At 49.1% G+C, this 14,396-nt stretch overlaps 1 protein-coding gene and 1 pseudogene across 1 annotated transcript in view; one reads left to right on the top strand and one right to left on the bottom strand.

Moving 5' to 3' along the window:
* Positions 1–560: 560 nt before the first annotated feature.
* LOC125947116 (uncharacterized) overlaps positions 561–14,396 on the bottom strand; it is a 56,277-nt gene continuing 42,441 nt past the window's right edge. The window contains exon 18 of the mRNA XM_049671476.1: positions 561–758. Coding sequence (XP_049527433.1) covers positions 561–758 — 198 coding nt within the window. The remainder of the gene's footprint in view (positions 759–14,396) is intronic.
* On the top strand, positions 3,507–3,678 carry LOC119459843 (U2 spliceosomal RNA; annotated as a pseudogene).

Raw genomic sequence — 14,396 nt, 5'->3', positions numbered from 1 at the left:
GCAGCGTCTCCTGCGAGCCCGGATCCCGAGAACCACGAGAATGTAATACTGGATGAAGCACCGCGTCCCGTGGACATACCTGCTGAACGCTGCAATCGTGCTGGCGTTCGATTGTGTTTTTCAATCATTACACTTAAGATTCCTGTGCATTCATGGTCCGGCACAGTCTATAAAATCCAACAGTTTTTTTCCAATCTCTAGATGTATATTTTCTTGATTCACCCCAGGTAATTCTTTTGGGCGATTTCAATTGTGTGCTCGATTCGGACGTAGATGTCCAGGGCCCTGGCAGGGGCAGGCCAAATGGCAACGCCAAAGAGTTAGGTCGCCTGGTGCAGCAGTTTGCGCTTTCTGACGCCTATGAAGTGCTTCATGGAAACACGTATGCGTGGACATGGAGACGCTGGGCATAATCCAGTCGGTTAGACAGGGCCTATGTACCACGATGTCTGTTAGGCTGTGTCCGTATTGCCGATGTCCGTTCGCTCCCACCATCGCAAGTGTATGTTAGCGATCACCGCCCTTTTCAGTTGGCATTACGGCTACCCACAGGCATATCGTCATCTAGAGGTCCATGGCGTCTCGACTGCCGCGTCCTGCATGACGTTCAGTCTAAAAACGGATTGGTACGGGCTGTGACGGCGTCGCTTGTAGGTGCCGAGCCGGATGACTGGGATGGACTTAAGGTGCAGTGGCGTCATCACTGTAGTGCGTCTGGGCGAGCGCTCCGGGCTCGCGTGTCCCAGGAAATGGCGGGGCTAGTGGCGAAGATACGCATTGCCCAACGCAGTCCACACCCGACGGCCGTTATGTACGCTTGGGGGGAGGAACTCGTGGAACGCTACCAGCGTCTGGTGCGCGCTTCGTCGCTGTCAGCTGCCGCTTGGCGCTGCAGGCGTTCGCCGTGTGCGCACCCCGAGGTGCTTCGCTACGCAAGACGCGCAATAATCCGTCTAGCGGGATCACCGGCCTACTCCTTGGACTCTAACGCTTTGGCTGATGCCGGTTCTCGAGATTTTCACGACATTGTTGAGCATTTCCGCGATATGGCTCAGTCGACGCTCACCAGAAACGCTGCCCGAATATCCGCGCATCCCCTACTGAACGCTTTGCCACGCGACTACCGTGAATCCTATGATACGCTCCTTACTCCCCCCTCCAGAGACGAGATAAAAAGAACGCTGCATGGATCAAATGAAGCGTGGATCGGCCCCAGGCCCAGACGGTCTCCCAGTAGAGTTCTACTTGGAGTTTTGGGATGCCATTGGACCCCTATTGACGAGAGTTCTAGGGCGATGCTTTGAAGAATGCACCTTACCGCTTTCCTTCCGCGAGGGACGCATAACACTTCTGCCTAAGAATAGCCCCACGTCAACGAGCCCCGAAGACTGGCGACCCATAACATTGCTAAACGTTGATTATAAACTTTTAACTGGCATAATTGTACGTCGACTTAGCAAGCTACTTCCATCGCTTATTTCGTGGCACCAGGTGTGCTCCGTTCCGGGCCGAGAAATTCACAGTCACTCTTGTGTCACACGTGACATCATGCAATATACGATAAGTCGCCGCGCTCAAGGTCTGTTAGTTTCTTTGGATCAAGAAAAAGCATTTGATTACTTAGAACATGAATATATATTTGGCATGCTAGATGCATTCGGATTCCCCCAAAACATTGTTCAACTGATTAAAGCAATTTATGCCAATATAGAAAGCACTTTGCTACTAGATTCGAAGGAAAGCAAACCTTTCCGTGTAACACGAGGTGTCCGTCAAGGATGCCCACTTTCTCCAGTGTTGTTTATTTTATCTTTGGAACCATATTTAATAGCTATAGAGCGTCATCCGCACATTAGGGGCCTGCCGCTCCCTGGTAACTCCTTTGTAAAAGTAACAGCGTATGCTGACGATATTACACTGTTTGCCCACAATGAACAATCGGTTTTATATGCCCTCAATGTCTTCCAGGAATACGCATCATTATCTGGTGCAAAACTTAATTATTCAAAAAGTAAATATTTCTTTATTGGAGCTCCAAGTGCACGACTTCATATCGCTTCACCACATCAGTGGCATCCCGTAATTAAAATCTTGGGAATCTCCTATACATCAAGGGGCATCTGTGATGGCATGTGGACTCCTGTCGTGAACACATTCAAAAGCAATGTTGAGGCAGCCCGGGATTTTGATTTTCCTCTACTTGAAAGGCGATATTTGATTCAGGCAGTCTTCTTAGGAAGCGTATGGTATATTTGTCATGTAGCTAAACCACCTCTCCGAGTATTGAGGAGTTTGCAAAGCAGTGCCAACTCCTTTTTCTGGGCGGGTGGTACCGAACTATTGGCGCGACCGGCGTTGGGGCAGCCCCGCGAACGCGGTGGCTTCTCCTTCCCGAATGTTTCAGTCACAGCCTCTATACTTTTACTACGCACTATAAGACGAAACTTAGCAAATGATGACACTCCGGCACAAACTCTTGCCAAGTACTTCCTTGGCACCTCATTAAGAGTTTTGCTTCCAACGAGCCCGGTAAATCGAGGACCTCAGTCGGCGGACATGCCTGCAATATGCAAGACAAGCGTAGCCTTCAGCAGACACCTGTCGGATACGTGTCCGGGCATCGACATTGTTACTGATTAGGTCGTAGAAATAATGGGCGCTGTCCTGTTTCCATTGATACCCCCTGACCGGCGTCCCGTAGCGCACAGACTCCAATGGAGGCGCATGGCCACGACCACGCTGCCTGGCCACCTTCGTGACTTTTTTGGGAGACTGGGCTGGGGACTACTTCCAACTCGGGACAGGCTTGAGCGTTGGGGAGTGGTACGTAGCTCCACATGCCCCAACTGCATATCGATAGAAACTAACAGACACGCAACAATCGAGTGTGTTGTCGCACGAGTATTTTGGCGCGCCGTCCATGCAGGGTTCAGAGGCCAGGCCGTACGGGACTTTGTGGCAGCTGGAAGGTTTCCGCGCGGACGTTTCGCGGGCCTTCTGGTGGTAGCAGCCCTGTTCAGCCTATGGCGCAATCGATGTGAAGCAGTCGCGGGCAACTGTCGCCGCCGTGCAATATGGCCTATCATGGGCCGCCTGAGGCGGGAGATGATTAGCTTCCTAGGAACTCTTTTTTCTTGGAGAGTGCGAGTTTCTCCGCCACTGGTCGTGCCCATTTGTTACGGTTAAAAACGGGCGAGTCCACTTAATCTTCCGCCCAGAGTGGCGATAATAGTCACTTTCCAACAGTCTTTGCTTCCATTTTGAAATTTCTACTCCTGGTATTAAAATGTTCTCGATAATCGCACAAGCAAAGTGTTCATTTTATATTGTATGATTGTATTGTATTATTGTATAATTGTATCGTATATTATTTGTGTGCATAGCTATAGACTTTATACCTATGTGCAATCTGTGAGCACAGCGTTTTAGTGTCTAGTTATGTATAATATGTGTACACAAGCTCGTACATATGACTACTTTAGTAAATTCATGTACATAGTGTAAATAAACTTTTTCTAAACAGTATCTGTTATTATCAGCCTAATATCTGATACGGGTCCTATTTGGACCCAAGATATTAAACTTATTTTTGGAATGGGGCGGAGTGCTTGAAGCTTGCTTCACCTCCGCCACGGGTTGGCCCGGTATTGCACTGCCTCCGGGATCGGCCCACTCACCCCACGGGGTGGGTAAAATCTTAATCAAAAATCAGACCTAAATATCATTACACAGCTCACAAAGAAGCCAGAGCTCTAATTGGAGCACGGCTTCGTATTTTGGTGCCGCGTTCTTGCCTGCTCCCACCGCCCCGGTAGACGCGGTTCTCGCACGCGAGTGCACATGGTCAAAGGGCTGTTCCAATGCGAAACACATACAACAGTTACACGCGCACCACGTATGTCCGTGACAACGATATATATTTATTACTCGAGATTTTCGCCACAAATTTGCCCCCCGTAATATTTGCAAAGCTCTGCCACTGGACGCCGAAGCTGTGCGGGAAAGCCACTTTCAGGAGGCGTAGGCTATATTTGTATTGCACTGCCTCCGGGATCGGCCCACTCACCTCACGGGGTGGGTAAAATCTTAATCAAAAATCAGACCTAAATATCATTACACAGCTCACAAAGGAGCCAGAGCTCTAATTCGAGCACGACTTCGTATTTTGGTGCCGCGTTCTTGCCTGCTCCCACCGCCCCGGTAGACGCGGTGCTCGCACGCGTGTGCCTATGATCAAAGGGCTGTTCCAATGCGAAACGCATACAACAGTTGCACACGCACCAGGTATGTCCGTGACAACGCTAAATATTACTCGAGATTTTCGCCACAAATTTGCCCCCGTAATATTTGCAAAGCTCTGCCACTGGACGACGAAGCTCTGAGGGAAAGCCACTTTCAGGAGGCATAGGCTATATTTGTACACGTTAGAGAAGAAGAAAAAAAGCCCCCAAAAGTAATTAAACAATTACTCAAAAGTAATCCCTTACTTTTACGTTACTTTCCTCCCAACGTGTATTGACACTGCAGAAATACAGTAAAAAGAACAAGCTGGCCTGGCTGTAACCCTTCACAATTTGTCTTCACCATTTAAAATTGCTCGTTTGTTACCTACCGTCGTTTTCGTGTGAAAGCACCAGCAACGACACTAAAATCTGGAGGGAAGGTAATTTAATCCATAACGTAATTAAAATAAAGCTGCACATTATTCAGCCCTAAAAATAATGTTAGTGTGCTATAATTGCAGAAAGAGGTGTGTATGAGTCACGTAACAGTTTCCCAAAACAGGGCATACAATCACATTACCAAGCAAGGGCAAACCGTGACAATCGAAACAAGCAAGAACGAGACCAAGCCAAGCAAATCAAACAAGCGCGAGCAGACGATAGTACGAAACCAGCGGTCCGGCTGTGACCAGATACGAGTACGCATCGAGCGGTCGGGCGGGTCCGCATGAAACCAGTTTCCTGCGCCCACGTCACTCCGCCACTGTAACTCCGCCGTTCGCGGCTCGCGTCTTTCATCTTTCGCTGCTGTGTTGGCGTATAGGTCTCTACTAATTTGCTATCGCAATTGATGCTTCGCCTTTTAGGGCGAAACTGACTTTTTTTTTAACAAGAACAACACGAGAAGACCAAGGGCTTGCTGTAGGCCTTATAATGTTGCGTGTGAGCATGTCGTTCACTTCTTGTTCTATAACTTTTCGCTCCGTAGGTGACACACGGTACGGGCGAGGCGAATGATGCGAGAGCCGTCTGTTTCAATTCGATGAGTATAGTTACAGTGGTCTAACTCGGGCCTCGCGAAGAAACGTCAAAAGAAGCTTCGTGCTTGATTAAAATGGTGAGGAGTGCATTGGTCTCGGTCGGATTGAGATCTTTCCTCAAGGTGGCCTTAATAGCACAAGAGTGGCCTTCTGCAGGCGTACAATGCGTGAAAGACGAGGCAGCTGAAACACTGACGACACATACCGGCGCAGCGTCAGCGAGGTTGGCGACAGTAGACCCTTCCGGCAGTAGTAGAGGCTCAGGAGTCGTGTTAAATGCTGCGAGGCTGGCATAGCCACTCGAGAACCGGACCAAGCAAGAGGCGATGGCGAGTCCTCGAGAAATGCAGCGCTGAGAAGGTACAAGCAATGCGTCTCCGTCGAAAATGTCTCTTGACTCGACGGTGAGAATACGTTCTTCGTCTGGTGCGATAATATTGTTACGGGGAGTATTTAATTACCAGTAAACGGCTAGCGCTTGTCTAGTCAAGACTGCGCAGAGCGCACAGAGCGCACAGGTTCCAGCAGGTTTCAGTCTGACAGAAGAGCCTCTGACCCAGCCCCACTACAACGTCTTTGTCTTTGCCATGGCTCGTGACATTATCCCCGGCCGATGAAGCACCGTCCCGGTGCTTGTTGTGGTCAAAATGGGTTATCACAGTTGTAGTGTTTGAGGCGGGAAACATGTACGATGTCACTTCGTGGGGCGGCAGTCGATGAGGTGGATGCCATGGGAGATATCTCATAGGTGACAGGAGTCACCTGGCGCAGCACGCGGTAGGGCCCGACGTACCTCGACATTAACTTTTCACAAAGGCCGACACGACGAGATGGGAGCCAGAGGAGGACGAGAGAGCCCGGTGGAAAATCAGTATCCCGGTGTCGACGATCGTAAGTGGCCTTCTGTGCGGTCTGCGATGACGAGAGTCGAGCGCGGGCGACTGTGCGCGCGACGAGTGCACGCGTGATGGCATCTTGCGCATAGGAAGTCGTGGACGGGGAGGCTGGATCAGAAGGGAGCAAGGTGTCAAAGGGTAGTAAGGGATGACGTCCAAAGAGAAGATAGAAGGGTGAGTAGCCGGCAGTTTCATGACGCGATGAGTTGTATGCAAATGTGACGAACGGAAGCGCAACGTCCCAATCGTGGTGGTCATCGGAAACGTACATGGAAAGCATGTCGGTCAGTGTACGGTTTAGGCGTTCGGTGAGTCCATTGGTTTGAGGGTGATATGAGGTCGTGAAGTTGTGGTGAGTAGCACATGATCGAAGTAGATCGTCAACCACACGAGAGAGGAAGCAGCGACCGCGATCTGTGAGCAGGTGACGTGGAGCACCATGTTGGAGGATGACGTCATACAGTAGGAAGTCGGCTACGTCTGTGGCGCAGCTGGTTGGCAACGCTCGAGTAATTGCATATCGAGTGGTATACTCCGTAGCGACTGCAATCCATTTGTTGCCTTTCGTGGAAATTGGAAAGGGACCGAGCAAGTCCAGGCCCACTCGATAAAAGGGCTCGGTTGGAACGTCAATTGGCTGAAGTAGACCAGCAGGTTGGGTCGCAGGTTTCTTGCGACGCTGACACAGGTCACAAGATGTTACGTAGCGGCGAAAGGACCGATGAAGGCCCTTCCAGAAAAACCGTCGTCGTATGCGATCATAAGTTCTCGAGACGCCTAAGTGCCCGGAAGTGGGGGCGTCATGAAACTGGACGAGGACGTGTCATGAGACTACCGAGAACGTGTACTCCTGTAACCGTAATGCCCAACGGCCGAGCCTTCCTGTGGGGTCTTTAAGTGTCGAGAGCCAGCAGAGCGCATGGTGGTCTGTTATGACCACGAACGGCCGTCCATATAGGCACGGACGGAATTTCGCGACAGCCCAGACGAGAGCTAGGCACTCCCGCTCAGTAATGGTGTAATTCTTCTCCGACGGTGACAGAAGACGACTAGCATACGCGATCACACGGTTGACTTCGTTCTGTGTTTGGGCGAGGATAGCACCAATGCCATGGCCGCTTGCGTCGGTGCGAAGTTCTGTTCTAGCAGCCGGGTCAAAATGAACCAGCACAGGTGGTGAAGTGAGGGCAGAAATCAACGACGCAAAGGAAGTCGCTTGTTCCGCGCCCCAAGAAAAGGCCGCATCCTTTTTGAGTAGGTCCATGAGGGGTCGAGCAATGTCCGCGAAGTTGAGAACAAAGCGGCGAAAGTAAGAGCAGAGCCCAATAAAGCTGCGTACTTCTTGCGTGGACCGTGGAACCGGGAAGTCGCGGACGGCACGGACCTTGTCAGGGTCCGGTTGTACGCCAGTAGCGTCGACTAGGTGTCCAAGTAATTTGATCTGGCGGCGCCCAAAGGTACACTTAGATGAATTGAGCTGGAGGCCAGAACGCCGAAATATGTCGAGAATGGCCGACAGACGAGGGAAGTGGCTGTCAAAGCTGGGCGAGAAAACGATGACGCCATCCAGATAACAAAGACAGGTTGACCATTTCAGAACACGTAGAAGAGTGTCCACTCTTCGTAGAAGAGTGAACAAAATCCACTGCTGCAATGAGGTTGGGACACGGGAAATCGAAAACGGAATAAGTCTCGGTGTCGCTGATGTTTATCCGTCGCCGCAAGAAATTAGTGCAAAAGCAGCAGACAGGAATTCCCGTCCTAACATCACCTGATGAGCGCTCGTCGAAAGCACCGCGAGTTGTACATGATGACGAGTACCGTCTATCAGAACGCGAGCTGTGCACTGTCCGGTAGCACAAATGGGAACGTCATTGGCACCACAGAGAACCGGACCAATTACATACGGCGTTTGCACTTTTCGCAGACGGAAGCACACTTCATGATGGATAACAGAAGTATAGCGGCTCCAGTATCTACAAGGGCGTCGACAGAAACACCTTTCACACAAACCGACAGTAAATTGGCGGGGCGAGCCGGAGGACTTGGGATAGTCCGATACGATGCAGTTTCTCCTCCAAAAACTGCAGCTTCTAGTTTTCCGAACGGGTGTCCATAACATGGGAAGCAGCACGCAAGGGCGGTGAGGAACGGTGGTATAAGGTGAAGGAGAGCGACGCCGGGGCGATCGGGAAGCTCTAGCCATGTCCTGGGAAGGTGAGGGGGAGCGACCAGAAGATGTTGTGTACGGTCCGGGAACGTAGGAATCAAGCCCAGGTGCCCTGTCTCGCTCAAAGGTGGCGTAGCCTCGCCTTTCATCTGGCTGACGCCCGGGAACATATATAGAAATCAAACCCAGGTGCCCTGTCTCGCTCAAAGGTAGCGTAGCCCCGCCTTTCATCTTGATGACGCCGACGGCAGTAGTGAGAAATGTGTTCGCGAATACCGCAGTAGAAGCAAACAGGGCGCGACGACCACCACGGAGAGTAGCACGGTTCTGCAGGAGTATTCGCTGCCAGCGAAGCTATACGGGGTCGCGGTAAGCTTCTGCAGGTGGAGACTGAACGGTCGAGGTAGGACGGGAGGCAATTTCGGCATAACTTAATTGGCGGACGAAATGGTCCAGTATAGACTTACCAATTTCGGCGTTTGTCATCGACGCCAGTTCGTCGTTGATGATGTGACGCAGTCCAGAAGGAGCGGGCGAACGGCTGCAAGCGTCGCAGGTCCAGAAAGATGTCCGTGAAGTTCCTCCCTGATGAGAGTTGCTATCAGCGCTCGCAACTAAGCATCACCGTTGAAACAAGTGTCGCAAGAGGCACGTGGCTGCCGCAGGGACCGGATCGGGTCAAGACGTTGGCATGCTGTGATATCACCAACGCTGTTTGGGCTCTGAATGACGAGAGCATTGAAGGCGACTGTGTTGATGTCCTTCAGTATGTGGCGAACGTGGTCAGCTTCCGCCATGTCACTCTGTGCGCGGCGGCAGAGAGCGAGGACGTCCTCAATGTAGGATGTATAGGACTAGTCCTGTTCTTGTATGCACGCTGCGAGCTTCTGTTTCGCGACTTCGGAGCGTCCAGGGGACATGCCGAATATCTGGCGAAATTGCTGGGTGAATGATTGCCAGTCCTAAAAGTCACTTTCGTGGTTAAAGAACCACGTCTTCGCAACTTCGGTGAGGTAAAAAGCGGCATACCGTATAGTTTGTGCGTGTCGTCCCAATGGTTGACGTCGCTTGCTTTGTTGCAGTGCTCGTTCACGGTCCAGGTAGGCCCAGCTGGCTGAGCAGAGGTGGTATAGTAGCACTGGTGGATGGATTGTTTTCTGCCATCACCGTGTTTGGCGAGAGCAAACGACTACCGGACTGGAGCTCCAGGGGAACGAGGATAGCAAGAGGACGTGGGAATCAAATCACACTCCACCACTTGTGTTGTTGTTGACCTGAGTGGTTGTGGCGCATACCCACAGTGGGGGATTGGCCATGAATCGGGTGGTTATATTCGGTGCATAAAAACAAGGGAATTAAAGAATAGAATACTGGAGATTAGAAAGGAAGATTTTGTGAGAGGAGAAGAAAAAAAACTAATTAATAATAGGTTAAAAAGAAATAAATGAATAAAAGAAAACTATTGTGGGAAAGGTGACAATAAGTTTAACATGGTAATCGATTTGATTCAATGAGATAATTTTGGATTGCCAAGCAAGCATTTCTGTGGCTGAACCCAATAATAGAGGCTCCAAAAGATAGAATTACAGGTTCCGATAAATCTAGGCCAATATTGCGAAGCGGGATTTCCAGTAGTCTTTTCCTTATTGCAGAAAAACGCCTATAAGACAACAAGAAATGGTCTATTGTCACCGCTTCGCCACAGAATGAGCATAACGGTGAGGGGACCAGACCTGACCTGTGTAAATAAAAGTTTAACGTAGGGATACGACAGCGCAGCCTCGTGATGGCCACTTCAATTTTCCGGCTTTGGCAAAAGTCTCTGTGCCAAGGGTATAGAAGATGTCTGTATTCCAAAGAATTAGTTAGAGCAGAGCCTGACACTGCCTGCATAATGACACTCCTGCGAAATCTAGCAGCAGTGACATGAGCAGTCAAAGGACAATACGGAAAAATTGGTCCGGTTATCGATGCCTTGGCTAGTGAATCTGCTATTTCATTTATAATAAGTCCTTTATGGCCAGGCGCCCAAATTAAACGCAAACTTCTCAAATATCCAGGTATCAATGAATGAAACGTCCTCAATACGCGAGAGTCACAAGAAGCAGTGAGGGATGCGCACAATGATAATGAATCAGTGACTATCACGGCAGACGTAATTGATGGGTCTAATTTGCGTATAGCCAGCACCATCGCCATGAATTCGGCTAAAAATATGGGTATAAAATCTGGCAGCCGAAGAGAAAATGTCCAATCAAGAATAGGGGAAAATATACCCACACCTGATTTTTCCTCACATTGTGAGGCATCTGTCGCAATAACGATGTTTGTTTACAGGCTCTGCAGATGATCTTGTAATAGACCATCTAGAATGCTATGTGAAAGTAACTTTGAATTATTAGAAAATATGGCATCGAATTGAATATCAGTGGTAACAGATTTGTAGGGAATCGGAAGTACATCACAGATGCGCACGTCCCAAGTAAATGTTGCGTGAATGTAATTTGGGGAGTATGTGAATGCGGCCAGTTTACACGAAAAAACCAATCAGGTTGGGAAATGAATATTGTTTGAGAACGTCGCACCGGTGATTCGTAAATTCTCAAAAACGTCTGTACTGTCAAAAGACGGAACCTACACGAAAGAGGAGGAACACGGGATTCGAGATAAAGAACCGAATTTGCAACAAATTTAGGAAGCCCTAGGCACAAACGTAATGCTTCTCTTTCTAAGAGGATCAAAGGGCGGGAAGTGTAAGCTGGAGCTCCAGAGAAGAGTGCGCAACCAAATTCTAATACAGGGCGAACGTACATGCGATATATCATTAGAAGTGTATCTGTTCTCAATCCTATTCGACGATTGCTCAGCCTACGCAAAATGCCAATTGCACGGGTACCTTTTCCAGTCACATGATCTATGTGTGGCCGCCAGTTGAGAGAGGAGTTATAAATTAATCCAAGGTACTTAACCGATTCTACCATGTGGTATGTCTTGTAGGTGGTAAGAGAGAGATATGCACTGGGGTCATTTATCGGAAAAACGAGAATGGCACATTTGCTGGTATTGAGGAAAAACTGGTTAACATCTAACCAAACTCTCCAGGGCACAAAGGTAAGTTTGCAGTCGTTGATATAACGTATGAATGTCATTTGCAGATGCGAAAAACGCAATATCATCTGCATAAACATAAGTTGTGACTTCTTCATGATGGGGAATTGCGCTCATGATAATATTAAAAAGCGCCGGGGAAAGGACTGAACCTTGCGGTACTCCTCTCGTTTGTTTGCACCTAGAAGACGAAAAGCCGCTTTTGTAACAGTAGAATTCTCTTTCACTTAAAAATGAATGAATCCACGCTATTATATAACCAGGAACACCACAAGATGTTAGCCGATTTATCAAAACTGTGTGTTCCACGGTATCATATGCTTTAGCGATATCAAGCGTCACTAAGGCAGCATATTGCTTATGACGTCGAGCAAGTTGTATTCGGCTTTCTAAGTCGACATGGGCATGCCAGATAGAGCAGCCAGCCCTGAAACCAATCTGACATGGACTAAGAATTGAATTATCGTTTACAAATTTCATGATACGAAGGTGAATAAGCCTCTCAATTAATTTTACTACATTTGACGTAAGTGCTATAGGCCTGATGTTCTCCAATGTATACCCTCACCCTTGTTTCTTAAGTATCATTATTACTTTGGCAAGCTTCCACTGCAAAGGAATCCAAGCATTTTTAATCGAATAATTTATCACGTCTAAAAGAATGTTCGGCGATTCTTTTAACAATATTTTTAGCATTGCATTTGTGATTCCGTCAGGGCCAGGTGCTGCATTTGGCAAGCATGCTGCAGTCTGATTGAGCTCAGATAATGAAATTGACGTGAAGCCATCCGCAGAGTCTAAAGCATAATGAATCGTTGGAAGCCAGGCTGCAAATCGATTTTCTAAACCTTTGGCAATCGCTTCTAAAGAGGAGCTCATTTCTTGCAGGGTCAAAACGATGGAGTCTAATGTTAACGGCGTTGGTAGCACCTTTCTAGTACGAAGAAATGCGAACAGAGCTCGCTTGTTTTTTGATTTTGATAGATAATCGTAATGCCTAATATCATATTCATCCTTCGGTTAACAGTATATACGCTTAAATACACCAGCGTGGAACTGATCATTTTTCCAATTTGTCGGGCATTAATTATGGAGAAGTGTTTTCCAGGCTGCTTTTCTTTTCCTATAATCACGCGTACACTCATCATTCCACCAACGACAAGCGGTGCGTTTAGCCGAAGGGATGACAAATTCAGCTTGCTTCCGGGAACCCTCAAGAACCGAACAAATCGTTGAAGCGATTTCCTCGTCATTGGCATTGGCAAGTTTCGAAACGGATGCAAGTAAGAGTCTTAAATTTATTGTGGTTGACAAATGTGCATGCCTGGCATTCTAAAGATGTTATTGGACACATGATTTCAAATGACACAGGAAGATGATCACTGTTGGTTGCTGAGTCAACCGTTAACCACGAAGAAACATTGAGGCCAGCACTACAAAATGTTAAGTCACACTGACCGAAAGTGGCCTCTAACAAATGTCACATGTCCTGTGTTCTGACATGAAAGGTTACTATCAATAGCCCATTCCCATAGTCGCTTACCACACAAATCTGTTTTTAGACCCCACGACATATGATGCGAATTAAAATCTCCTGCGAGCAAAATTTCTTGTGAGACGTCGACCGATGCGATGCCTTCATTTTCTAGCAGCCGCCCGAGACATAGCCGAAGCACCACACGAGCCAAATTACGATGATGAGTCGTACGTACAAATGACGACGACGATATGCACAAATAGCGCTCACACAAGATGATGAGTCGTATGTACAGATGACGACGACGATATGCGCAAATAGCGCTCACAATATACGAGTATATACAAAGCTTGGAGGTCGTACTTAAAGAGACGCGTGCAAATCTGCAAGCCTGCTATGTTAAAGGGCCCCTAAACCACCTCAGATATTTTTTGAACATTTCAAGTAAACACACGCATCGAGTTCAGAATTCCGTCACGATCAACGATGCCAAATGCTGCAGCGCTACGCGCCGCGGGCGCGCCACAAAAAAAAAAAAAGAAAAAAGAAAAAAAAAAAAAAAAAGAAAAAAAGAAAAAAAAATGCCGTCCTCCACCCCTCGCCTTTCCGGTATCCCCAGCGGTCATCACGATGTCAGCAGGGAGAATCTCGTGATGTCAACTGCGGAAACGATGTCCATTGGTCGAACAAGAACCTACGACTTCCGGTATACCCGCTGGCAGGTACGCGCGCTCCCTGCTCGCCCTCGCCGTGTTGCTCGCTTGTGCGCGCTTGCGCAACGGTAATTACAGCCCGCAACGCAAGTGCCAAATCGCTCGCGTTCCAACACAGTCATGCTTAGCGGTCTCATTAGCTGCGCGAACAGAGTGCGACAGTGTTGGCCTTTCCAGACGTGCGCGCAACACAGGGTCTATAGCGGCACGCTTCGCATAACGGGCCGGCACCGCAGCAACAGCGGGTAGCCGAGAAGCGCCGAGTCCACGTCCACGTTACCGGCATGCACGCTAACTCGCCGCACGCCGTTTGCCATTCGCGAGCCGCCGTTCGACAGCGGTTTTGCTCGCGAGCTGCGAGATTTCCTTGCCGTACGTAGAGAGGATGAGACCGGGACTCATTTGTGCGGCAGCCTCACCGCCGCTGATCGCTCGACGGCCACGATATCGTCGCTAGGCCTTTTCCGGTTCCCTTCAAAGCTAAAGCGGATGGCGCTTCGAAATGAATTACCGACGCTCACAAGCCGCAATATTTTCTTATCGTTGTTATCGCTCTTCGCAATAATTGTACAAAAAGAAGAAAAATACGCTGATATTAGCGGCGCCGTCGGCTGCGATGCGAGCACAGCCGAGCCGGTCGTCTCCCGTCGGTAGCCGTGCACTGCAGCTCAGCTGCAGCTGCAGCCGATGTTTTCGTTGCCGGTGGCGGAGGCGCGCAGCTTCGCGGTCGTCGATTGGCCCGTTGATCGTGCAGCGGGCGGGGCGCCGG

The sequence above is a fragment of the Dermacentor silvarum genome, chromosome 7 (assembly GCF_013339745.2).
Source record: "Dermacentor silvarum isolate Dsil-2018 chromosome 7, BIME_Dsil_1.4, whole genome shotgun sequence".
Taxonomy (NCBI): domain Eukaryota; kingdom Metazoa; phylum Arthropoda; class Arachnida; order Ixodida; family Ixodidae; genus Dermacentor; species Dermacentor silvarum.
The sequence above is the reverse complement of the archived record's forward strand: the minus strand, read 5'-3'. Positions and strand labels throughout refer to the sequence as shown.